Source organism: Neolamprologus multifasciatus, chromosome 7 (genome assembly GCF_963576455.1).
Source record: "Neolamprologus multifasciatus chromosome 7, fNeoMul1.2, whole genome shotgun sequence".
Lineage (NCBI taxonomy): Eukaryota > Metazoa > Chordata > Actinopteri > Cichliformes > Cichlidae > Neolamprologus > Neolamprologus multifasciatus.
The window spans coordinates 66,122,482-66,149,975 of NC_140445.1; the positions used below are offsets into that span (position 1 = coordinate 66,122,482).

Consider the following 27,494-nt stretch of genomic DNA (forward strand, 5'->3'; position numbering starts at 1 on the left):
GGGTAAAAGGAAATACAATTTCCATAACTGGTGATTTTAAAAAAACAAAAATAGTGCATTGAAAGCCATGCAAGACTAAAGTGCAATATAAGACTGGGATACAGTGTAGCCAACAGTAAAGAGTGAAGTAACATAAAGACCTACAAATGTGATGGTTGTGCTTCCTGTAGATTCCTGAGCCGTGTGTGTCCTGCTCAGGCAGCAGCTGCTGTTGGAGAAAAGGGGGAGGGGGGGGATCTATATGAATGTCAGGAGTTTCCCAGAAGAGGCACACAGCAACAAGATCATATTAATCACTTCTCTGGTCAGTGGGCTTACTATAAAGGCACGTGTGGCGATATGCTTTTCCACATGTCGGTGCAGTCCACATACAGCCATAAGTCTCAGACTCAAGCCAGTATCTGTCTCTCTTAGTCTAATCTTTACTACTTATCCTCCAAGATTTCTAAGAGTCTTATTTTTAATTATTACCATAACTATACATTTCCCCTTTTAAATATTCAGAGAAAGCAGCTCTTTGTTCAGAACAGTCATTGGACTTTTTGCACTTAGTTCTCATGTAGTGTGTCACAAATCACCAGCAGTGCTCAGCAAATGTATTAGACAACCTTTCATTAAAGCAAGAAAATGTGTATTTTAGAAATCTGGTAAAAACTTGTTCAAAATCTAAATATTATATTGTTATTTATCAGGCAAATAATCTGAAATCCAATCACAACAACAGTCGCCTCACAGTGCTTTATATTGTACAGTCGACCCTACAATAATACATACAGAGAAAAACCCAACAATCATATGACCCCCTATGAGCAGCACTTTGGCGACAGTGGGAAGGAAAAACTCCCTTTAACAGGAAGAACCAGGCTCAGGGAGGGGCGGGGCCATCTGCTGTGATTGGTTGGGGTGAGAGAAGGAAGACAGGATAAAGACATGTTGTGGAAGAGAGACAGAGATTAATAACAGATATGATTCAATGCAGAGAGGTCTGTTAACACATAGTGAGTGAAGAAGAAAAACTCAATGCATCATGGGAATCCCCGGCAGCCTACGTCTATTGCAGCATAACTAAGGGAGGATTCAGGGTCACCTGGTCCAGCCCTAACTATATGCTTTAGCAAAAAGGAAAGTTTGATTAACAGAAACTTAAAGAACAGTTTTGGTGTTTATCAATATTGTTAATTTAGGGCAGCTGTGGCATAAACCTTACACACTGTGGTGTTTTCACACATAAATGTTTCAATATCAGGGTCACAGGTTTGTTGACAGCATCAACACAAGTTTCATGTTTGAAATTTAAATACAGCCATAGTGTAAAAAAACTGTGTAGTCCTTGTATTGACACATTACCGTTTTTAAAAAATCGGTCAACTCATGCTTAAAAACAGAAATGTAAAAGAAACTGACACGCAGCTTTACAAAGGTCAGTATTTACATATTTGTAACATTTGTAATCAGCATGTTACATGAAAATTGTAAATGCATATATGCAAGAAATTTCATTAGAATAAATTCCTTCCAGTTGTTTTTAACATCTACGCTAGAGCTGGGCGATATATCGAGTTTTTAAAAAATATCGATATATTTTTATACGAGATATAAGATGTGACAATATCCTTTATATCGATATAGTCTATGTTACTTGTGGAGCCGCAAGTTTGCCTCTCTTTCGTCCACTTTTGTCTTTACGCAACATTACTCGGCCTCGCCTCTCCTTCACTGAGCACAACTCCCCCATCGCTTCACCTGCAGGAAGCGACAAGATGGACACGGCAAATCTCCGTTAACGAGTTACTGCGCATCGCCCCGTGCGTGGGGCGGGACGCCGTCAACGTGTTAGCTAGCTAACCACGCTAACGAGCTAACCACGCTAACGCCATGCAGCCCAGAGGCGCTGCACAGCCTAAAATCCTTTCATTTTCTCAAAAGTTGACAGCGCGCCTTATGTATGAATTCTGGTTGTGCTTGATGGCCGCGAACTGATTTTATGTGGTACACAGGGCTCAGCAATCTGTCAAAACATGTTTTAGTACAACTTTGGTAAGCTACGGTGCTGCACCGCTTGATGGATTGTCGGAGCATTACGGCTACCGAGGAGCCCCGCGGAGTGATACGTACTGTGCTTCAACGTAATATTACCCTACTGTGTTTAAGGACCATAAATGGCACCTGTTAAGAGACGTGGTTACGAAGAGGATTTCAAACTCAATGCTGTGAGTCACACAGTAGAAGTTGGGAACAGAGCAGCTGTGAAATCTGTCTTTGTTACTATGCTCAGCGTCTTTTAGTTTACATTTTGACTGCACAATTGTGAGCTTTTTGTTATGCACAAAAACAACATTGTTTTCTTTTATTTATGGAGCATTATTATTTAATAAATGCTCATAATTTATTTTTGAGTAAATTTTATGTACATCTATGCTCTATGTTAATAAAAGTGCCTGTGTGACATCTGGGACACAGCTTTGACTAAGAACTCTCTTTTTGTTCTTACTTTATGGCTTAAAAAAAAAAAAAATCGAGATATATATCTTATATCGCCATCCAGCTAAAAAGTATCGAGATATGAATTTTGGGTCATATCGCCCAGCCCTAATCTACGCCAAAACAAATCACGTTCCCAGTTGGTCTTTATGTTAAATGTAGGCATAACATTATTAGTATAAAATAATTATAGGATTTTTGATATACATTGTCCTACTATAATTTTTATAAAATTAAGTTATCAAAAAACATTTTGGACATTGTTAGCATCATATAACTGCATATGTGGGATTTAAGTTCATGCTGTCTTCCTAAGATTATGACAACAGGCATGATGGCTGGTAATATGCAAGGTCAATATTTATGCTAAAAACGTGTTTTTCTCAAACTCTCAATCCTTTGCTTGGATAATATCCTGAGTCCAATCCAGGGCCGTGCAGAGATGTTTAAAGGGGCAGGTGCTCAAAGTTAAAAAGGGGCCCCTAGAACCAGGCTGAGGAGCAACAACACGTTCATGAAGAATTAATATGGAAACGCATCAAACTCTCACTGTCATCAGGTAGGGGCAATGCAAAGCAAATGTATGTTTTTGTCACGGTCCCCGTGTCTGCCCGGCTGACCCAGGTTGGCTACATTTGTTTCTTGTTTTCCTTTCCCTCTCGCTGTGTGTCGCCTGGGCGGAGCTCATTGCGGGCTCCCGCCCCCGGCCCTCGCACCTGTGGCTCATCACTTCACCAGCGTCCGCTACTTAAGGCAGTAGCTGGAAACATCTCATTGCTGGACTAATGAGTAACCTTCTCTTTCCCTTGGAGGCCTGAGCGAGCTGAGTTGCTGGTGTGTTGTGTTAATAGAAGGAACTGCATTTAGCTTCCCTTGTCTGCGCATGAGTCCATCCCGCCTTGTGACAGTTTTACTGATGGATACAATGTTGCTGCTGCTACTCGAGGGCAGGGCTGTGTTGATCTGAGAAGGTAGACATTAAAGAGTCCACAGGAGAGATGGGAGCTGATTAAACAAGTGTTATGAGATAATAATAAAATGTAAAGAATGGTGACAGCACTTAAAAACTCCTCCACCTAATCCATAATAAAGTAATGATAGAAAAATGTTAGAGAACGAAAACATTGTGTTTATTATTGTTTTTATACTTGAATCCAATGAAACAACTGGTGCAGGTGTCATAGTGACCTGTGCTCTTTGTAATCCAGCTGCTGACGGATCCACTGCCTCACAGCGCCTTCTGTCACTGTTTCCTCCTCATGTCCTTACAGAGCCTGTCTGGACAAAGAAATCTATACACATAAAACACGCACATACAGTCACATTTTATACCTTCTCAATGACACTGTACATATTATGGCCACAAGTTTGAATCATAGTGCTGATCCAGAATCCTTCTCTTATTATTTATTCCTAGTGTTACAATAAAGTAACGAGTATAAAAAAATTAAGTAATAAATATAAAATAATGTATTTGTTTGACTATCCACTCTGTGCAGGCAGAAAGTTTATTAAATGAGATACAATGTTGCTGCTGTAAAATCAGCATTTTATCATATTTGAAATATAAATCTAATATAATCTGTTTCTTAATGCATTTTCTTTAAAAACACGTGTGTGTGTGTTTTTAATCATAATTATAATAATCCATAATTATGTGGATATGCATATTAGATTATTCATAATCTAATAATTTATCATTTATTTATTTATATTTAGTGAAATATAAATAAATAAATGATGATGATGAAATATAAGCCCTCCTCAAAGGTTTGAGGTCGCTCAAACGGCAAAAAATGCGCGCGCTCTTTCGAGCTCGTTCCCGTCTCGTAACCAGCGCGCAAGTGCGAGGATTGGTTAATGATAGTCATGTGACTGATGCAAGCTGGACCCTTTTATTTAGCAAAACTGTGATTAATTGTTAAATATTATTGTTGAGGGGCACAGGCAGGAAAAAGGGCACCTGGGGCACCCATCAGGAAAGGGGCACGTGCTCAAGCCCCTTCCGCCCCCCACCCGCTGCACGTGCCTGGTCCGGTCCGTGATGCTTTTTTGCAAATGTACTCCTCCTCCTGTCACTGACAGTTGCATCAGGTGCTAAATACATGTGAGCTTTGACACTAATATGCAATCTTCCTCACTGATGACGTTACGCATTAAAGGTTTACAGCTCCTACGACTGTTTGACGTCAGCGCATTTTGAGTTAAACAAGTTTGCAGCTTTTCAGAAGCTCGAGGCTTTGACACAAACTCAAAGTCACCAATTTGTTTACAATTCAGCATTTTTTTCTGCTGACACAGAAAAGTGCACAATCTGACAACATGTACATGAAAATATGACAGATCTGCATGTGGCCCCAGAAATAACTGATAAAAACAGATAAACATCCTGTTTGTTTGTTTCTTATTATTTACTATTATGTCATTTTAGCTTTACTTTAGGTACTTGAAATATATTTCGATTATACAACTTTTGTACTACTAAGTTACCTGTGTAGTAGTATAATGCATGTATCATGCAAATATTGTAAAATGCATCATATGTGCACGTCTCTTTAAGAAAAACTCCCAATCTCAGTGAGACCAGCTGCTCAAATGATCACCCCTGGATGTCGTAGTCAGTGACTGATCACAGGTGTGTCGACACCTTTCCAGAGTTCATCTTCATAATAATATCTGTACCCTACAAGCGTGCAGTGGATGTGTCGGGCTAAATATATCTGTGGGGCTGATGCGCTTCTGCGGGCAGCTGTAATTCCCCCCTGACGCCATAAACCAGTGTCCCCGTGTTCCGTCACTGTGAGACTCGTGCACTGAGTAATGCGTCTTTACCCGCTCTCTGACTTCCGCAGCATGAAAACGCTAACATTTGGGCTGACCCTTGTTCGACAGTAAGTTCATCTGACGGTAATATATTAAGTTCAGCACCGCAGGGTTCCGAGTAGCGCGACTTTACTTTGACAGACTTCAGTCTGTCGTGTTTGGAGGAGTTTTAAAACGTGTAGCAGTGACTGACATGTGCTTATTTCTATCGTGGTCTTAACCGCAGTTCACGGAGAGCAGCTTCTAAGCTAAAACGAGGAATATATGATAAGAATATATGATAAGAATATATGATAAGACTGTGACTCTCCCAGCGGGTTTGTACCGTTTGTTTAGTCTGTGCGACGTTTCATGATGGCCACCAGGGGGCAGAATAAACGCGGAACAATAAAGGTTCATTCATTTACAAAAACAAAACACGGTGTGTGGATTTTTGTGGGTCAAAGGTAAAACCACTAACACACACCACATATTGTCCGAAGATACCATGAAAATAAAATCAATATTAGCAGTGCAGACTCCAAATGTTTGTTGTCTTTGTGATTTATTTGCAGTTTGTGCGTCACTGGGGTTCAATCTGTAACTGAGAACTTGTGAATTTCTTTTTATCCTGACATTTGTTGATTTATGCATTTATTTTGGCCATTTTGATTAAGAGATTCAAAATAACTGAATCATCAAAAAGACGTGTTAGTAGCCAGTCGTCATTAAAAGTATAAGTACAGGTTTGGGCAAACAGGAAGTCATGGCTGTGAGCAACACGTTCATGCTGGGTGTAATAAAAGATTCATGTGGTAACAGATGTGAAATCAAACGAGTGCCTGTTGAGCACCAAAATATCTCCTGTCATTTATTTCCTACAGTGGGGAAACTCAGTACAACAAAGATGGTCTGCTGCAAGGTAAAGAATGACTCTAAATATTTGTTTCATTAGAATAAAATTGCTTGTTTTGGGTAAAAAAAAAATAGAATAAGGGAGTTGTGTTCACACCAGGCGCTGCTTTATTCTAATTTCCCCTTTTCCTTCCACCCAGGCCAGGCTATAGACGCACCTTTGTCTGAGGCTGGGCTGCAGCAGGCAGAAGCTGCAGGGCGATACCTCGCCCATGTCAAGTTCACCAACGTGTTTGTTAGCAGCATGCTGCGGGCAAAACAGGTAAACTATGAACCTTATACAACAGCAGTGTAAAAAAAAAGCGTCTGGCCTTTCAAAAGATTTATTTATTTGATCTTGTGAGTCTGTGGATTTGTTTCTGTGTGTCATAAAACTTCACAGGTGTGGAGATGAGATCTAAATCAAGGCTCAGTTAGAAGATAAATGCAGTCGGACCTTTGAACACTGAGCACTTATGTAATTCTGACTGAGTACTCGTGGCAGACTTATAAAAGCCACCCTCCTCCTCTCTGTAATCAGATTACATTTTGTTTTTGTTTTTCCATCCAGACCACCGAAGCAATAATGAAGCACAACAGCAGCTGTTCCGCTCTAGAAATGGTGTGTGACCCTCTGCTTATAGAAAAGGCGAGTGACCTCAAAACTTACGAGAAAACTTATTGATCAAATGTTTACGTGCCAATCAATAAGTTCATGTTTCAGAGCTTTGGGATAGCTGAAGGGAGGCGGTTACAGGAGCTCAAAGACATGGCCGAGGCGGCTGGTCAGACGTTTCCAGGCTTCACACCTCCGGGAGGAGAGACGCAGGAGCAGGTGAGGCTGAGGTTGTATTATTGTGAAAGGAGAGAGTCTTGGTGAAATTCTGGATCACTGATAATGAAAAATAATAAATAATATTCAGGCCTATCCGGTTGTTAAGTGATGACGTGACGAATCCTACTTCCGGGCCTAAAGTAGTCTGCGTTTAATATGCTTTGGTGTTGTTAACATGTTTTGTATTTTCTTCTATTTAATCTCAAAAAGCTCCTAAAACAGTCAGTGATCACTGTTGACCTCCCTCGGCTTTTGTTACCGCTAATCATTTATTTAAGCTCAGTTTTTAAAACCTTAGGATGCAACTACAGCCCAGCCCATGCAGCAGTATATGAATGACTAACCTCGTATTGTGGATGGATTATCTCAGTTGTTCTCCTGGCTGAAGTTTGGTCCTTTTACAGCATCCTGCCATGCCATTACATTTGTTCCTGACCACCGAGAACACTCACGTTAACTTTTATCGAGTGGGAAAAAAGTTAGCTTGTTTATGCTATGCTAACATAGCTGTGTCGCTAGCGGTCATGTAGCACATCATTATATACCAGCTAGCCAAACTTCAGTAACCCTACAAACGTCACTGCTGTTTAGTTTTATGTCTTCATTTATGTTGGAAGTGATAACAGAGCTGTACGTTTGAATTTGTTTCCAAAACCCCGCAGTCAGGACATGCTATATTGTATTTAGATAGAAGCTAACGAGCTAACTTCCTGCTAACTTCCTGCTAACTTCTAACTCCGTTAAATGTCATAAATTCCGTTTTCATGGATGCCTGGATGTTAAACTCAATTGTTACACCTGGTAGAGCAGAACGCTGATCATTTTATTAAAGATCAAAGACTTTAGACAGTTTTTCAACTCTCAGTAATGCCATAGGGATCGTTTGATATATGGACCTGCAGCGGAGTTTAGGCCCAGACACGGCTAGTGACGTCAGACTTAATGACCAGATTGCCAAGACTGAATTATTCACTTTCTTTTTATTCTTGGGAAACAACAAAATACTAAAAACAAAAAGATGAAAAACACTCACAGTTCTATTGTTTTTCACTCTTCATCTCAAAAACAGATGTGGCACTGGTGATAAACACGGGCCATAAAAGTCACCCGATTGATGTCAGGTCCTTGCATCCCTGCTGATTGTCTGGCTTTCTGTTATTTATGTGGACATTAATAACATCTGTAATCTTTTGAACCTGAACCATAAAGCGGCTCAACATACCCAGGGTATCTTTCTTTTATCTGGATACACTTACGCTATCATCGGCAGTGAGGATAAGCGGTCACATAAAGCTGGCTGTCAACTCGTTTAGTTACCGAAGGTTTCCCACCCATTCACAGGAAAGATGTGGTGTTGGCAGCATCTGACCAATCACAGCTATGCATAAGATCAGCTGATTTTACAAAGAAAATTATATGATAGCAAAAATATGAAGAAGTCAAACACAGCACAGCAGTGTGAGTGGAAGAGCACTGCACTTTAGTATTAATAGTGCTGAGTTACTATAATAAGAAACATCGTGCCAGCTGTGAAAATTGCAGCTCTGTCATCAAAACATGAGAAAATCTGATGGATTATAATCTACTGGTTGATTAAACGAATGTTTCATCCTTTCAGCTGCAGCCTTGGTTTGAAATGCACATTTGATATAAGGACAGCAAGTGGGATACAAATAGATGGGATCATGTGTTCATGCTTTATGAACAATAATATAGTTGTAAAACTGTTTGCAGCCAACAGGAAAAAATAAGCTCTATCTAAGAATTTATAATTTTTCGTGCTGATCAACAGGGAAATGCAAAGATATTAGATGCTACTGAAAAACTTCACAGTGATGCAAAGAGAGAGTCGATTGGTCAGCTGGTCAACCGGACCTGCTTGGAGCAGGTTAGCATAGGTTACCGTGGACATACAGAAAACCCAGGGTTAGCCTGACGTTACCCATATAATATGAAATCTTGCTTCTTAGCACAGGCCTCTGGTTTTATTTATTTATTTACTTCATGTTTGTGTGTTAATGTGGTTCCTGGTAACACATCATGTATAAAGATCAGTCACAAAGGTGCATTTGAGTACTTGGTTCCAGCACGATGTAGCCATAAAGTTTTACAGTTGTTTAGTTAAGATTAAAATGAAGTCTTGAGTTCGAAGTACTCACAGGTCACGAAATACAACATTTTGATTCCATCGCAGAATTGTCTGTAGATTATTTCTTTCCTGAGTTTCCTCGTGTCTCTGTTTGCTCTCTTCTTCATCTTCAAACAATCCGTCCTCTAACGCTCATCCAGTTCAGGGCTGGAGCCGATTCTCTGGACAGGTCAGCGGTCTGAGCAAAGACAGAGAGACACAGAAGCATCTGAGGCTGCAGTGCTAACCAGCTCACCGCCGTGCTGCCCACTTCCTTTATGTATTCCTTCAAATATGTTTCTGATGCAAAAGCCTTTTTTTCTAAAAAAGGCGACCGTGGCTCAGGGGGTTGGGAAACGTATCTGTAACCGGAAGGTTGCCGGTTCGATCCCTGGGCTCTCTGTCCTGGTCGTTGTGTCCTTGTGCCTGGCCAGAGGGGCCGATGGCGTGATATGGCAGCCTCGCCTCTGTCAGTCTGTCCCAGGGCAGCTGTGGCTACAACTGTAGCTGCCTCCACCAGTGTGTGAATGAATAGTGGTATTGTAAAGCGCTTTGAGTGCCTTGAAAAGTGCCATATAAATCCAATCCATTATTAAAGTGGGATCTTTTGCACATATGACACTAAAATTAAATCTTTCTGCACACTCTGGATTGATACGAGGTATCTTGGTGTAATGTACACATACTTCCACTAGGTGGCAGGAAGCATTCACCTCCTAGCTCTATAAAGTTATGATTAGCATATCATTGTCTTCTTTGCATGACTGAATTTCTTGTGAATCTGTGAAAGAACGTTGGGCTGATCAAAGTACATGCCCGTGTGTGTGTGTGTGTGTGTGTGTGTGTGTGTGTGTGTGTGTGTGTGTGTGTGTGTGTGAGGACAGGATGTGAGGAGGAGGAGGGGTTGTTGGAGGGAAGGATGTTCTATTTCCAAGATACCTCGTCAGACTTCATCCATTATGTTCTTGGACATGAACTCTGGTCAGATCCAGGACGTGACCAGCACATCGTGACGGTGACGCTGATCTTCAAATATAGATTTGACATAAGCACAGAGCACTCGAATCCTCTGCAAAAGGCCTGCTGCCTCCCTTTTTTAAACAAGTTGCAGGTTGTTGCATCAGAAAGATGTGCAGTTTATGAATAAAACGACCTTTAACCTTTATCCCTCAGCGCCGTAGGAAGCCTGGGTCTCATTCTACAGTATGTACAACAATAGAAGCAGGAGAACTTTTCATAACAGGTTTTTGCTCTGCTCAGGTGAAGCAGCGGTTCAAAGAGTTTCTGGAGAAAATGCTTCAGCAAATTGGAGCCGAACACTTCAGCGAGAGAGGGCAGGACGACTCGTCGTTACCCGCTCCGTCACAGGCGTCTCCTGAGGGGAAGGCCGACGATGGGGTCAAGGATATCCCCGTCCATGCTCTGGTGGTCACCCATGGGGCTTACATGTGTGTGGTGGTGCGCTACTTTGTGGAGGAGTTGCACTGCGGCTTACCTCTGGGTTCTGATAAAGCACACGTGTTCTCTCTGAGTCCTAACACGGGCCTTTGTCGGTTTATAGTAACCGTGAGAAAACAAGACGACGAGTTCATATTATCAGGGATGTGCTGTGTTTTTATCCACAGAGGGGACCACGTGACACGCAGGTCGTGACCTTTTATGTCCTTTTCTTAGGGTTCATTTAAACAGTAATTAAAGCACCTTCGCTCAGCCTCAGATCGTTTGTGTTGCAGGAAATTTCATCATCACGTTGTTATTGTCTGGCTGTTCATTACTACATACTAGAGCTGCCACGATTAGTCGACTAGTCACGATTACGTCGACTATCAAAATCGTCGAGGACTGATTTAATAGTCGACGCATCGTTTGAAGCTTTGTAAGATCACAAAAGACGCAGGAATTGACTATGTGCACGTTAGCATATGCTACTTCCGGTGCAGAAACTCCTGTGGGGAGCTTTGTTTCCGGTGTCCTATTCGCGCCTGGTTTACGGTCCAAAACAAGTTAAGCAAATGAATGAATCAAGCGGCGATTTACATTTCTATAGATGTCTCGGGCATTTACCCAATATATCTGTAAATAATGTTCATCAACTTGTTGATATTTTTCCCCCGCGCCTCAGGGCAAAAGAGAAAATGGATTCAAATGTTATATTTCTCAGCTGTCCCTCGTTTATCGCGGGTGTTATGTTCTAAAAATAACCAGTGATAGGTGAAATCAAGTAGCCAATTTTATTTTTTGACGGTGCAAAACGTGTCGTGGACATTGTGGACATACAGCACTTCAGAGTCACACTGCTAGCGATCGATGCAGAGATTCTGTATTGTACAGGAGAGACGTCACGGCGGAGATCGTCTGCAGCGATCAGGACGCAGGACAATGTGATGTAAAAAAATAAGCATGCAAACTTGCACGAAAAAATCTCACAGCCAGGTGAAAGGTGAACCGCGTTATTAGCGAGGGACCGCTGTAATTTTTAAGGTAAGTCACAATATAACCCTTCGTAAATACTAATGTATAGAAACCGTTACCAGCAATCATTCATTTTTTGTGTGGCTTTTTTTCACGGTTTGTTAACATGCTGTGTAGGTGTGTACTTGACTAGCTGATATCGACATAATGGGGAAAACATCTGGTTTGACTATTGTTCACCTGTAGTTTGAATGCTGAACATTTGCCTGTTTAAATCATAAGACCAGTCACTATACAGAGATGTGCTTCTGAATGTGGACAATGTGTCTTCTGCATGCAGTAATGCAGTTCTGCTTGTGTTGAGTGATGTAAACAACTGATCGATCTAAACTCTTTAAACGTCAAAATTGATCATTAGATTTTTTATGACACAACAGTGGTGAGTGTTCCCACCTTCTGCTCTTTGTGACTTAACGCGATCTTTCCGTTTTCGAGTTTTGGACATGATTTTGGAGAATATCTTTGCAGTAGCGATTGACCGCAAAGTAAGGCTACCGGAAATGTACAACCCCACATCCGGTCTCAAACCAGGAAGTTAGCATTTTCTCGTGCACAGGGTCAATAAGTAGTAGGATTTAAGAGTGTAATAACGGACTGAAACAGAAGATGGCAGCACTGCATGTACAAGGATGCCAGCTGCCGTTAATCTCCGAAGAAGAAGAAGCTGTCCCAGAATTCATAGCGCAGCCCAGCTCAGTTTCTAACAATGGCGGCAGCTAGTTAGTTTTAATATTACTCTTATTATTCTTTCTGGGTCACAAAATAAACGTTCAACATATTTTCAGGCGAGAATGTAGCTGTGTAAACCTCAAATATCTGCTCAGTTTATCAAGACACCACATATTTTCAAAAGCGCTCCGACGTTTTCGGAGACGTCTGTTAGCCACTAGCTCGATAGCTAGCCGTGGGCTAGGCTAACTAGAGCCGTGAGAACACCGGACTCCCGGCAAATAGTTTTCAAACCCACCGCTTTCACTACTCAGGTTAAACATGATATATAAGTCACTTAGATAACTTAAAAATGTTATTGTTTGGCTTTTTGTAGTATTTTATTTGTTCCTGAGTAAATCGGTTTGGCTGAGATTAAAGTTATAGTTTTTACACAGCTGAATAAACGTCAAGCAGACAGCTGATTATCAGAAGTGTGAGATGCTGGAGAATTTACTCCGGTGTCCTGTTATATTTTAGATAGCAAGGAGTTTATTAAACTTCACCGAAACAATCTGCAAATTCCATTAAAATTTAATAAACTATCATCGTCTTTATTTTTAGTTAGCACATACCTTAAACACTTAAAGCTGTAAGCTAATGATAGTTATATAAGAGCAGATGCTGCTGGTGCAATAAGCTGTACGTTTTATGTCCAATGGATGATGATCTGATTAGTCGACTAATCGCAAAAATAATCGGTGACTAGTCGACTATCAAAATAATCATTTATGGCAGCCCTACTACATACGTGGGCGACTCTGTGGTTTAGTGAGGCCTTGTTTCTAAATTGATCCTGTAGGGGTTAGAAATCTGCACAAGAACTCGGAGTAGTGTTTACTTTTTGGAAATCAGTTACTTTTCCTTTGTTGTGAATTAACACTTGAGTCAACAGGACAAACGGATGTTATGACCCCATTAAACTGTGGAACGTGTGAACGGTCTCTGTGTTGCTGTTTTTCAGTCCACACATTCGTTTAGAGTAAAAACTGCTGTTTCTTAGATAAAAGAGTCTGTGGCGTGTGCGACTACTGAAATACTGATGTAAAAATGTCTGTTTGCACCTGTGACGGTTCTGTCCTGATAAAGTCGTTTCGATAAACTCAGCTGGTTGTTATTTATTCATCTTTTCATGTTGCGTACCTTTAATTTTCATTCCTGTAAGTGGGCTTCATTATTTAGGTCATTTTAGTTGTTTTTTTCTGTTTTACTTCAGTTGGACAATATTTGACCAGGATTACATCACCAACTGGCTGCCTTCATGATGACTGCGTGACTTTGAAAAGCTTTTAATCTTAGCAAGTTTTCATGTGACACTTAAGAGTGTTTTAATCTTAAATCACTCAAATACTTTCAGCTAACGGGACTTCTGCGTTTGCAGATGCCGTTTATTTTCTGCAGCTCATTGTTGAGCCGATCTTAGAGGACGTAATCTGACAATAATGCACATGAGAAATGTCTCAGCCGTGCGTTTGAAAATGATTCATCTTCTGCTTAAAACAAGAAACAAAAGATGTTCCAGATACTTACAATTTATTTTATTAACATCAGAAATGATACACCAACCAATATATATAAATAATAAAACAGCAGGCGAGTAAGGACGTCATTAAAACAGTTCAATAAATAAATACTTTTGTATTGCTGTGACTGTTGGTGTCCAGCACCTGATATATTTTAACATTTTTATGGAAGCTGCATACAGGAGATGTTTTTCTTCCAGTCACAACAGTATCATTCGTCTTTTTGTTGTTCTTGTTGCTGTTTTTCAGCAACAGTTCAAGAATTGTTGGATGATTTAAACAATTATTTGAACAAATATTGACATATCTGACCCGGGAGTTCAAATTCTCCTCAGCAAAGAGGTTAAAGGACGCAGCAAACTGGACCAAACTTATGTCGAGTGTTCCCAGACCATTATCTGCAAACAGGAGACCTGCACGAGCCCCTGTGATGTAACCTGGTTTATGAGTACATACAAAAGGGTTAGCTCCATAAAAACTCAGGGAAGGTCAGTATCTCCCCACTCAGCAAAGCATGACTTCACAAGTGCAAAGGCACCGTCTGAGTTCATTAGAAACATGATCTTCCTTTTTTGGGACGGTGCAAACTCCTCAGACGACCGGCAGATTCAAACCCACTCGCTGTTACTGTCTGACTGACATGCTGCCCACCTGTGAGAAGCTCACACACCATGCATCACACACTGAGACATAACCTGCTTATGCATATATAAATAGCCTGTTTTAATATTTTGAAAAAGACAATCCACTAGTTCTAGTTGTGGACCTGAAGCAGACGCTGTTTCACTGTCCAACCATTTCACATCCCAGTAAACAAAACAGACGCCTGCATGTGCATCACTGAAGCGACGGCTGTTATGTGTCCAATAAACTTTTGCTTTTGAACCGACTTCAGCCTCAACGACTGTGCAGAGTTTAGATGTCAGTTCGGCCTCTAATCAACGGGTCTTTTCAGACCTTTTCAACCAGGTCTAGAAATAAGGGACAAAGGCTTCTATGGCTCTTCATGGTCAACCAGATTTATCCCGGGAAACAGCTTCTATGGATGAGTGATGCTGGGCGACTTAGGCTTGGTCTGCAATGTTAGTCTTCACAGGGCTTCCAGGCGCGTTGGGCTGTAAGACGGACAGGGGGTCGTCGCAGGAGGCGATGGTCTCTTTAGACACGGCGCCCGTCTGATCCTGTTCAGGCCGAACGTGATCTGCATCTCGGAGATCTTTTCCAGAACGTGAGGGATTTGCTTCTGTTCGTAAAGGATCAGAGGGGTTCACCTCTTCACTCCTTCTCTGTCTTTTAACCGAGGGGTTCAAGAGCCTCAGCAGGGCTAAGTAGTGTTCAGGCGGCTCGCCATGTGCCGCTCGCAGATGACCTGCTTGTAGTCTGAGCAGCTTTCTCCCGCTTGTAGAGTAAAACACATGATGGTGGCTCACTAAATCTAACCAAATGTCCTGGAAGAGGCAGTCTGCTCTGTCCCTTTGCCTCTGTTTGGTAGAAAGAAAATGTTTATGGTCTGTTTTTGGCACTTTGTGACTTCATTCAAACTTAGAACATCTAAAGAAATACTCACAGATGTGTACAGCTTTCCCTTAAAGTCCATACAGATGAAACGTTTTCTTCTCAAATCAAATATTGACACAAAGTTGCTGCTAGCTGTTCTCACAGGCAAAGTGACTGAAAAAAAGCACATTTTCTATCAACAAATGTAACAAGAAAAAATATTTGATGAACAATATTCTGCTTTTAAATTTGAAAATATGTTTTGAAGTTTATAAATGTACAGAAATAATCTCAAACTTTCTTTTTTGTTTTGTTTGGTTCAGTTTTTCTCTGATTTTCCTGAACTTCCTTTCAGATCCAAAGCGTGATATTTACCCTCTTCATTTTCCTTTATTCTTGCAGAGGATTGTCTCTATAAGCGCTTCCAGTTGTGTGTTTATACGCAGACTTACCCAGAAAGCCGCTGTAAATGCTGTGTGTCATTGATCCATCCAGCACAGAGTAGAAGCGTCCCATAGATGGATCTGCATTTGTTGCCGCGTTCAATCGACCCAGCTGATGTTGAGCTAGTTGTTCTGAATCCTGGAGCCTTGGCCTACAATCCACTGGTACAGACACGTGTACAGCAATCAGGATGACTAAGAAGGAAGCCAGTTGCATGATCGACGGCAATTAAAGGCCTTCTAAAAGCACAAATGTTCAGGGCGGTATGTGGTCCGCTGCTGGAGGAGGAGAAAGTCCAACGCGTCTATTTAAACAGAGGGTCAATAAACTGGCTAACTCATTTACCAAAATGACTCCAAGCTCGGCTGCAGCAGTTAAGGGTTGCCTGGATGCGATTTAAGTAAGCTGTGTGGAAACACGATGCATAAAAACAGTTTTCTCCCCTACGTGGAAGTAAAATTACTCATGTGTTCAAGTTTAACTAACAAACAGAGCTTAAAGTCTAGAGATAAGAAAACGCAGAAGAAGAAATGACTGATGGTCATTCTCTGACATTAATGACGGGTTTTCACAATTTTTGCTCATATTTCTTGTTACTTGACCAAACGTGTTGTTAGAAATCAAACATTTATGAAAGCGTTAAATGAAGATCAGTTAGATTCGTCTAAAATCTAAAGATCGGGCAAAAAATTGGTCATTTCTTAATGACTCTGTTGCGTCACAGTAGGCTGACTGCCATCCAGGCTAAAGGATTTATACTGTGCTTATTATTAAACTGTACACACGTCCGCTGCTCTCGTTATCTTTTACAAGAGTTCCCGCCCTGTAATTATTCCTGGAAAGCCTCATTCTTACATATTCATGTCTATTTAAAATGGAAACAAAAACTTTCAAGCTCAAACATCAAAGGAAGATTTGAATATTAATGTAATGTTTATTGAAAATTGTGCAGATGATCTGCGATTATATGACATATTTATAGCAGAAGCTATATAAACTAGCAGTATGTCACATATTCATGAGGAAAATAAAGATTCATGTTACTGTCTGACCTTTAATGAACTCACACACTATTCAAACTGATGCTGTTTGTTTTTGCTTATATTGGAGCAAAATCATATTTTTTCAGATTCAAATTAAAATGAGATCAACATAAAGGGCTGCTGTGTTCTTCACCCATTTTCTTTACAACTTCCACACCTGCAGAAAACCACAAACATACATAGTGTGCCTTCCTCTTCACCAGGAGGGGGCGCTACACACTGACTCATGAAAAGGATTTTGGCTGCAGGTTCAACATTTGCGCTGGTGCTCGCTTTTTCTCTGGTCTTTGCCGTCATTCTGTCAGTCGGAGCATGCGCGTGTGAAGTAACTTAGACACAATAAAATAAAAGATTCGCAGCAGATTTTACAAAAACGTATTTTATTATCGTCTCAGGAATACAGTCGACTGCTGTGCACAGCACATACGTACAAAAATAAAAGGAAAACCATTTGCAATATATTATTTTACTTACTCATCATCATATTTTTCAGAAACAAATGATTGGAGAAGTCTGTTGTTTCAAACTAATTTACAATCATTTCAATAATCGGAACTAAGGCAGAAGGTGAGGTATATGTTAAAAAAGAGGGGGTGGGGGTGGACTCGGAGGAAGAACTCTCCTTTCAGTGCAGGAATAGAAAAGTGAGAGAAACACAAAGGCTGCCGGTGGCGCAGGGAGTCTGACCCCGGAGCCGCCCGCAGGCCTTCGGTTCCCCGCGAACCGACACGTTTGAAACCAGCTGAACAGAAATATAATGACGCGATGGCAAAACCCAGACCTGGATCCGGATCCTTAATCAAAGGGGTGAGACAAACCTAGTCCGTTCAGAACACTACATGCATAATGAGGACTCGAGGAAGTAAAGGTTAAAGACCTTTTCTCCGTTACTGCGGTATCATACAACCTTTTATGCCTCTGAACAGCAACATGCAAAAGTCGTACAATTGCGACAGTAAATGTTTCCTTAGTCTTAGAAAGTAAAAACCAAGCTTGGTTGGTGTGTGCACAAGATCGATTTCTTTCCACAACAGAAAGTTTCACGTTGGAGGAACTGCTGTGACGTCCCTGCTGTCGTGTCCAAATTCATGGGCTGCATCCTCCTGAGGACCCGGCCTTCGCGGTCTACGTGGGCCGGGTCCTCAGAAGGTCGGGTAGGCCGGAAGTAAACGGCCGTGAAATTGGACGGTCTAGCCTTCTGATTAGCGTCACCGCTGTCTCAGCCGTCTGCTCCTTGCTATCTAAAATATAACAGGACACTGGCGTAAATTCTCGACCGTCTCACACTTCTGTTTAATCAGTTTTCTGTTTGACGTTTAGTCAGCTGTGTAAAAACCAAGGAGGAACCCACCCGGGGGATTAATAAAGTTTTATTTTAACTAATCTAATAACTTTAATCTCAGCCAAGCCGATTTACTCACGAACAAACAAAACACTGAAAAAAGCCCAACAATAACATTTTAGGTTGTCTGAGTGACTTATATATTACGTTTAACCCGAGCAGCGAAAGTCCGCGGTGATCTGAAAACGATGTGCCGGGAGTTGTGCCGTTCTCGGCGGCATCAGTGACCCTCGAGCTCCCGGCGAGCTATCGAGCTGGTGGGTAGCAGACGTCTCCGAAAACGTCGAAGCACTTTTGCAAATATGCGATATCTTGATAAACCGAGCAGATATTTGATGTTTACACAGCTACTTTCTCGCCTGAAAATATGTTAAAAGTTTATTTTGTGACCCAGAAAGATTAGTAAGAGTAATTTTAAAACTTAGTAGCGGCCGCCATTGTTGGAAACTGGAGTTTGGCTGGGCCGCGCTATGAATTCTGGGATATGGTAGGCCACGAAGGACACACCCGACCCATCCTTCAAATTCGGGGAAAAGGAGGACGCATTTGACAGCCTTCGGCGCGTCGCTGTGACGTAATCGGTCTACAAATGCGGCCTCAGGAGGAAGCAGCCCATGAATTTGGACACGTCAGGGCCGTGCAGAAACTACTCGTCATCAAACCCACGTGCTTTTATTCTTTTGTGTCAGCTAACTACTTCTGCACTCCATTAAAAACGCACCTTTTATATATTTTGGATAAATTAGCAAAAATAGCTCTCTGACCTTTTCCTCATGTGGTCAGCCAAGAGAAAAAGCTACATGATCATTGTTTCCATGGCTGATCGCTCATAATGACAGATAAGATGCTGAAGGCAAAATCCCCACAGACACTTATGAGTGGTGCTGATATTCAGACACACGTGACATCCTGGGCATTTCAAGTTGCTCTCTTGGATCACAGTATTCAGAAATAAGCATCCGCTCTCCTGGAAGCGTTTGATTCTTTTTCACGAGGCCTTTTGCTACATAACTATTGTGCAGTCAGCGCTTTTCTGCTGCACGCATCCCTCAACTCACTGCTTTGCTTCCAGTCATCTTTGTCCTCTCCACCGTGCGTCAGTCTGCGCGGCTAATGCCTCGTCATTCCCGACTTAAGGTAAATTGATCATCGCTACAGTCGTTCTGGCTGAAACAGAACAGGACAGGAGCGTGCTCAGTCACATGCATACATGCGTACACACACACATTCGTCTCTGCTACGAGACAGACGCTGGAGCTTAAAGGGCGCATGAACCATTGCTCACAGACATTCTGTCAGTGAGTTACAGTAGTGTTTAAAAGGGCGTGAGGTAAAATATGATAACATATCTACAAGTGCCTTGCTACTTCCCTTTAATCATATTTCACCGAGCTGGCCTTATACTCGTAGCATAATGAAGGTCAAAGCCAGCTTGATAGCACCTCCTTCCAGCATTTAAAATACTTGAGAAGTTGCGAAAATCATTAATACTTTCATTGCACATGACAAGACAACTGTCTTTGTCTTCATCAGGAAAATGGCCTAACAGCTTTTCAACTTTAGAAAGCTACACGAATAACACGGAGGGCAAATCGCCCACGTCTCTGACCTTTGCGCAAAAATGGCTCAGATGCACAGGATTCTCAGGTCCCTGCGATGACCGTCCAGTCTAAGATTACTAACAGGAGACCCACGAGTCTGCCACGCAGCTATTTCACCCGACTATCCACGTGTTCGTCAACTTAAACGCTCAGTGATTCCTCTGTCCGTCTTAGCTATCGTTTGCTTTGTTTGCTTCTTGTGCCCTCTCGTTTCTACAATGGAAAATTACAGTATTAGAAAGAGGAGCATGAGAGGTCGTTAAATTCAAGTATGATGTGCTGTATATGCAAAGCCTGAATGAACATCACTAACTTAACCCTTTGGTTCAGCTCAGACTCAGCGACCAATCTGAAGAATGCATAAAAACTCTCATAAACGACCCACTTCATCTAAATATCAAAAACGGAGACACCGTAAGGATCGTTTGCAAATCCCAGGATCTTGAACTGAGAGTAAATGTCGCTTTTCACTCGATTTATTTGGAGTTAAAGCGGCAGACGGTGCCGTGCTTTGTCATTTTACTCAGCATGCTGCTTTAACCAGCGTCACATAAACTTTGCAGTGTAAAGTCAGAGGCCTGATGCAACAGACAGCGTCAACTCGAACCGGGGGAAACGTACAGTAGGCAGGGATGGAGGGTGTTTTGCGTCATAGTGTTAGGTCTATGATGTTCTGTCCCTCCACCATGTAAAGGAAGAAAACAAATCCGCATACATGATGAAAACCGATGCATAAACATTCACATTTTCAGTTCGGACTGATGATCCGGCTACAAAAGCTGTTCAAACGAACCCCGGGATTGTCAAAGCTCCCTTGGAGGTGATGGCGACTCCAAATCCAGCTTTCCTTTTTAACAAGAGGCTCCACTGGGTCCTGTGCAGCGTAGAGTCTCGCTTACTAAATGGATCTAATTATGGAAAGAAAATAAAGTGAAAAAACTTCTGGCCCTCTAGGAATTGGGCTAAAGCCCCCCCAGTGGTGTCTGAGGGAGTGATGACTTGCGTATCATTCCTATTTCTGACTTGAGCACCACATTTCTCGCATGCAAGGGTGGGGGGGGCCGCAAGAAGGAATTCAAGGCACCGCCGCCTCATGACAAAGCAAGAAAAAAACAAGTGCTCTAGTTGCCCTGACCGTGACAGAGACACGCAAATGCAACGGGTGGGAAATGTCTATAGTCCTTGATAGATGATGACGACGACAACAACAAACAAACCTTAGAAGTAAACAGGCATTCTTCTGTGTAAAAATTTCATGCACACATTTTCTACATCCTTGGGATACGGTGCTTTGAGGTAATAACAAATCCATTTGAAAAAGATGAGCTGTCATCCACCGACAGGGCAAAACTCAACCGATTCCAGCAAGCACCCATAAAACCAGAGCGGACACACGACGCCTCTCCGTGCCCGTCATGTCATAAAAGGATGAAAATCACAAAAGCAGCAAAGAATGGCATTTTTGATCATTTCTAATACAAAGTAAACTACCCAAATATACATATAAAGTTTGAATAAATACTATCAGATATAACTGTGTTTCTTTATTTTATCGTCCATTTTTGTCTTTTTTGTGTTTGTATGTAGTATACGGTATTTATGTTACCTGGGAGATAATCCACATGTGCAAATACGTTTGTTATTGCCACTTTTTGCTCGTCATATTCGGGGTAGGAAGTGCGTTACAGTCATGGCAGTCGTGGCCTTGTTGCCCCTCTTCACGCGGCCGTGCTTGCTGAGTGCGATGTAGGATCCTCTGTAAACCAGAGACTCGTAGGCGTTGTAATTGTTCGCGAGCAAGCTCTCCTTGAACTTGCATTCGTCGTGGAAGACTGTCTGCAGGCGACAAAGAGACAGGACGTGATTTACGACGAGCTGCTCGACACAAATGCAAACAGAGACACACGTTTGAAGCTTAAATAAGACTGTGAGCAACGATAAAAACAGTGAAATCTCACCACAATGCTGTGCACTCAAAAAATGATGTTTTGGATTTACTTTAAAGAGTTACGTCAAATCCAATTCAACTTTATTTGTACAGCTCCAAATCACAACAACAGTCGCCTCAAGGCGCTTTATATTGTAAGGTACAATACAATGATGAACAATGACCTATGAGCAGCACTTTGGCGACAGTGGGAAGGAAAAACTCCCTTTTAACAGGAAGAAACCTCCAGCAGAACCAGGCTCAGGGAGGGGCTGCTTCCACCTGACTGTGTTGAGTAACTATAAAGAATTAAACGTGTTTTACTCCAAATTGCTGTCCTGACTAAATGAAAAGCCGCTGCAGCTCTGTGGAACCACCAGCGGAGCTTTTTTAATGTCAGCCGGTAACTTGAAAACTCAATAGGTCATTGAAGGTTTCAGGTTTTTATTATTACCCACACTAGGCCTTGCTCTACTTTCTGCTATCCATCTGATCTAACTCCAAATCTTGCAAGTATTGCTCTCTGAGATGCAATATTTCAGACCTAAAACCTCCAGCAAATATTCTCAAATAAATAAAACAAGAACAATTTTGGAGACGAAACAAACGCAGGACTGCTCGTCTTTGAATATCTGACACTGTGGAAACCCTCTCTGCTGTGCATGACTTGCACAGTGTGCAACAGTCACACTGGCCATCAGAGACCATGTGGCCTAATTCAGTCTCTTATCAGATCATCACCATGCTCTCAAGCTAGCGCTCCGTCACTCATGACCAGATAAGTGATTCACATTCTGTCTGTCAAATATGTTTTCCACAATCACATTCATGTGTCAGCAGGGCTCCACTAAACGTAATGCTCCTTCCCGCTCCACTCGGAGCTGATAACTGTCATCAACGTGCTTAAAAGCAAACCGATCACGTCAGCTCAAACGAGCACGTGTTTCCTGTCTGATAAGGTCGTTAAAAGGATGGCGTGTGGGAGAATCTGATAACAGCATCGACCGAGAGTCGTTCCTATGCCCCACTTTTGTTTTGTGCAAGAACCTTTTACAAGCCAAAACAACAAACACAGAGGAGACGAGGAGTTCAGTGACGAACTAAATAAAAGGAATGTAAACTGCTCTAGCTACCATCACATTGGGAATGTGAGGTCATTGGGCAATAATAAGATGCACAAGCTTGAAACTCTGATTAAGACCCAGAGTGCTCCAGTTATCAAGCAATGGAGGAGATGATGGAGTGTTAAACACTAAAAGGAAGAAACATAAAGCTGACGAGGTCCTCAGGCAATAAAATGCTCAACCTCAGAGAATCAGAAGATATAAAATATATCAAATACAACACTCGAGCTGACGGCTATCAATAAAAACCCTGATGAACCTCAGAGGTTTCCACGTGTCACCTTGCTTGCCATGTTGAAAGAAAGCCTACTCTACCTCAAAGCATCTTCAGCGCCTTTAAAACACTGAGTCACTTTGTTTTATTGGATCCTGAATCCATATTTTTAAAAGACCACAAAGGCTGTTGAGGAGAACAAGCAAACAAAGTCATGAGTAATAACTGCCAGGAAACTCTTACAGATTGTATTTTTTAGAATTAAATGTTTAACAAGAGAAATAAAGTGAGAATGTTTGAAGGGCAGGATCATGAAGGCGCTGCCGGTGTGCCATTAAAATCGATTTTCAACTGTGCTGACAGGTTTGTCACCAGGGGGGTTTCCCTCCTCCTCTTGCTCTCTTTCTCTCTGACACACACACAGACTCACACACACACACACACGGTACAGCCCTGTGATCTAAATCCCTCATCTGTTAACCTCATCATTATTTACCCATCGGCCAACAGGCCTCGCACACTTTAAATATAGCTTTAGAAATTCCTGATGAAACTGAAATATAGGGAGCTTCCGCAGGCCACAGCGTGCAGCTCCTCTGCAGCCACATAAGGCAAGAGTCTCTGTCCAATTTACGACAGGCAAACAGAGAAAAGGCGGATCGAGCTCCAAGCGCGTCCTGATTTCAGGATCCAATTAACCAACAGTGCTGAACAATAAGTGAAATATGTGCATACCTACCGTTCCGTATAACCTCCCGCGGCTGTTCATTGCGACAAACAGCTCACTCCTCACTCCATATAGGCTCACCACTCCTCTCTCCACCGTCGAGATCTCTATTAGACCTGATACACGACAAAGATGCGTTAGTTAGAGTGAGCAGTGAGTGACATACCAAAGGAGCATCCTGGCTAAGTGCGTTTTGCCGCTGTAGCTTTGTGCTTTCTCTGCGTCTATGGGTGTAACCTTGCAGGTTGCTGCGCAGCATGCCGAGCCTTTGTTCTGCATCTTTCACCCCATCTTCCATTTGCATCCAGGCGCATTCATTAAGCGCATTGTGGTTACCGCAATAATAGCTGTCCTAATTGCACGGCGTGCACGGCTATTGGTCTCCCGGACCGCCCTCAGAGGGCTGCGTAAAAATAAGTTGTGTCTAAAAGCGTCCATACATTCGTGACATGGTTGAGCTGGAGGAGGAGGGGGAGGAAGAGGGGTACTGATGGATACGTGCTTTAACAGATTTGTCTTTGCCGTGGAGGAAATTCAGTTCTCTCCCGACTCGGATGAGACGCGATCATGCAAATGAATAGAGGGGACAGACTAGCTGCTCATCGCAGATCCATGCTCATTGACCGCCTCTCTTTTATGTCTATTGCATTACATTGGTGGAGATATAACTCACTGTACTGGTTTTCATTATGTACACCGTTTATCCTGCCGTCGGGGAGGATCTGAAGGTGAAACCCGATGCCCACGTTGCAGTAGAGCCTCCGCACTCTTTTGATGCCCAGCAGATAGTCACTCTCCCAATTCAGCTCCGGTTTCTCTCCGGAGATCCCGAGCACAGAGCGCGAGAAGAGGGTCTCCCATCGTTTCTCCAGTAAAGTTGCATTTGTCCTGCTGCTCGGTAAAGGGTACGCTGACACGATCCCCAGCAGAAAGCCCAGGAGAACCACTGCGGTCAGCGTCCAGTGCGGCGTGCCGGCCTCGCAGGACATACTGACGAGGAGCCTTTGCGCAACGGCCATCCGGTTTACCTTCGGGCCACGTGGTCAAAATTAATGACCCTAAAAATACCGCTCTTCTTGTTTTGCTTCCTTCGGCATGCTGACTGAGGGTTATTTTTGGAGCACAGATCAGTGCTTTGGGCATGAAACGCAAGCCCCGGTGCCGACGAGGAGAGGAGACGGGAGAGTGCGCGGCAGAGCTGGAGGTGATGGTGATGTTGGTGGTGGTGGTGGTGGTGGTGATTACCATGTTTTGCAGCTCCCCCGCGCCCCTCTCTCTCACACACTCACTCTCTCTCTCCCTTTTCTGACAGCCTCTCTCTCTCGGTAAGAGTTCAGAATATTGCGCTCACCAAAAACCCTTCAACCTCGCCAAGACTATCGCATCCCTAGATGACATCATGCTGACTTCACCCGCAGGGTTATTGCAAAGGCAGAAAAAACAGCAGGTCTGTGGAGATGTGAGGGGGATCGCTGCTGTTTCTGCCTAACTGGAAGAGAAGAAAGCTTATTGGCGTTCCGCGGTATGGGACGCGACGGGGCACTCGGGCTGCTCCCAAATTGGGTCGCTGGTCATATGTCTACCCGATCGCTTCCTTATTTAGAAGGAAGGTGTAAAAACAGGCCCACTTGTCACCGGAGAGCAATGACAGGGCTCTTGTGCTGGTCTCTCTTCTTTCCTGCCACGTTAAAGACTTTTCCCCAGCAAATCCGGGCTTTTTTAAGCCTAAACTGAAATGTCAGCTGGGCCAGAGAGCCAGCGGGGAGCTCGCGCCAATCAACGGCAAAGATCAAGGTTCAAGCCTCCAGTGCAGGCTAGCATCCGCCCCCCTGACCTTGAACAAGACACTGAGCGCCTCTGAACTCAACAGCACGACCGGGTAACGGAGGCCCAGCGTGTCATTTTAATCATGTCAGGTTTTTCCACGTATACCCTGAGCCGTGCATTTCTCACGGCGCATTCGTGAGAACTACGAGGAGCGCTGGAGAGGCCCGTCACGAAACGGCGCACATTGTCGGCGTGCCATTCCGTGTAACATGAAAGCCTATCGTCTTTTCCATGTAATGGATAATGCCACCAACAGTATGTCCATGCGTCAGTGAGCCCGACGCAGCTGCGCACCAACAGCTCTCTCGCACACATCAGTTCCCCGAGATTTCCAAAGGATGGCACCATTTCCAAGTTCATTTGAAGCTCATGTGGAGTCTTTAAGCTTCGGCTTTGGCAGAACTGTGGACGCTGCAAACGGCTCGTTTAAATAAATGATCCAGAATTAGTTTCAGATTTAATTAAAGAAACGCTTCTGACCTCTGCCATGTAATGTTTGCTTTTTAAACACAAAGACACCTCATTGAAAATGCAGTTTTTATTTTGTATAAAATCTATTTGGTAACTGCACATTTATACACAGCCGGACATGTACAATAAAAATGATATAAACTCTGAAATAAGTAACTGAAGTCATGTGATAAAACAGAACAACAAAAACAACTTCTGGCCTCACTAAGTCACTTTGTTTTAATAATACAGGCCATCTGGTTGAGGGCACAAGAACACCTCCCCTCATCCAGTTACAGACAACTGCAGTTATTGACCACTGACGAGACGTATGACCCGACAAACCACTGCTGACAAAGGACACGGTTTCTTAAATGAGCCATGAAAACAGAAAAGGAAACTCAAACCGTGTGAAATGGGTAATATTAAAATAAATTACAGCTTTACGAATGCTTCTATAACACATCTATACAAATAATTTATTTTCACAGAAAGAGCCTTCACCCCTGCACCTGTGACAGATGCCGAAAGTCCAATAGTTTTAATACATGCTATATTGTAATAAAAGCATAATAAATAAATACATATGTACAAAACATGTTTGGAAAATGTACAGGCACTTGTAAAACAACCGTTTTTGACATTTCAGTTAATGCTAGACATGGAGGATAAGTCGATTGCTTGAGCGTTCTACTTGGCAGTGATGTCAACATGATAAATTCTCTGGTCCGTGCAGGAAATCGGATCCTTCTGTTGTACCAACTGAACAGTTTGGATCAGGAAAGAAGGACTCAACACAAATTCTCAGCAGGAACTCAGTAACTGACACAAACATGGATTCTTCATCATTTGGCCACGATGATGCTTCGTGATGTAAAGCATTATTCAGGCTACTCCTTACTCTTGCTGTCAGTGCAGCAAGAGAAGAAACAAAAAGCTGCATTTGAGTCATACCAACTATTACTCTCACACTTACTCACGACTTCTTGCAATCTGTCCTCCATGTTATGCATACATACAAACACGCACGGCCTTCATTGCCCTTGCTTGCATGATTTTCAGTAACCAAATGTTGACATGCACTGCATAACTTTTTGGGAGACGTTTTCCAGAACGGTTGCTATGACGTGGGCATCCATAAGACATCACTCTGCATGTTTACCGTTCACGTCTGGGATTATATAACAAGCCCATCTGGATGTCCTAGATTGTCATTAAAAAAAAAAAAAAAAACTTAAACGGGGCTTAGGCAACGGGGAAAGTGTGTTATTATTACTCGACAGGATAAGCAGTCCACTAGTCTAGATTACCTCTCTTGATTATCTACACAAAGGACATCTGATGCGATATTCCGATTCAGCTGAACAGCCTAATTGCTAAATCATCACAGTCAGAAACTTCACTTCAGCACGTTGCATAATTCCCATAGGGATTATACAGTAAAAATGTATGCAA

The 27,494-nt window shown here is 42.5% G+C and overlaps 4 protein-coding genes across 5 annotated transcripts in view; 1 reads left to right on the forward strand and 3 right to left on the reverse strand.

Moving 5' to 3' along the window:
* The window catches only part of ferry3 (FERRY endosomal RAB5 effector complex subunit 3), a 231,544-nt gene that overhangs the window by 142,177 nt on the left and 61,873 nt on the right, over window positions 1-27,494 (reverse strand). The gene's annotated exons all lie outside the window — the stretch shown is intronic.
* Window positions 4,122-12,259, forward strand: tigara (TP53 induced glycolysis regulatory phosphatase a). The gene is made up of 6 exons (XM_085166008.1): window positions 4,122-5,372; window positions 6,168-6,205; window positions 6,339-6,460; window positions 6,749-6,826; window positions 6,902-7,012; window positions 10,401-12,259. Exons 1-6 carry the CDS (start codon window positions 5,302-5,304, stop codon window positions 10,791-10,793), a joined length of 813 nt encoding a protein of 270 aa, XP_085022134.1. The 5' UTR covers window positions 4,122-5,301; the 3' UTR covers window positions 10,794-12,259.
* On the reverse strand, window positions 12,843-17,065 carry LOC146515935 (fibroblast growth factor 23-like). Its single transcript, XM_085166009.1, has 3 exons — window positions 15,793-17,065; window positions 15,411-15,514; window positions 12,843-15,324 (listed from the first exon to the last, which is right to left on the reverse strand). The coding sequence occupies exons 1-3, from the start codon at window positions 15,998-16,000 to the stop codon at window positions 14,908-14,910; spliced, it is 729 nt and encodes a 242-aa protein (XP_085022135.1). The 5' UTR covers window positions 16,001-17,065; the 3' UTR covers window positions 12,843-14,907.
* On the reverse strand, window positions 17,191-25,499 carry LOC146515936 (fibroblast growth factor 6-like). Of its 2 annotated transcripts, none has more exons than XM_085166010.1 (3): window positions 24,436-25,499; window positions 23,771-23,878; window positions 17,191-21,606 (listed from the first exon to the last, which is right to left on the reverse strand). In XM_085166010.1, exons 1-3 carry the CDS (start codon window positions 24,779-24,781, stop codon window positions 21,410-21,412), a joined length of 651 nt encoding a protein of 216 aa, XP_085022136.1. In that variant the 5' UTR covers window positions 24,782-25,499; the 3' UTR covers window positions 17,191-21,409. The 2 variants fall into 2 exon arrangements, with proteins under 2 accessions (XP_085022136.1, XP_085022137.1); XM_085166011.1 differs by having other exon boundaries at window positions 23,775-23,878; window positions 24,436-25,483.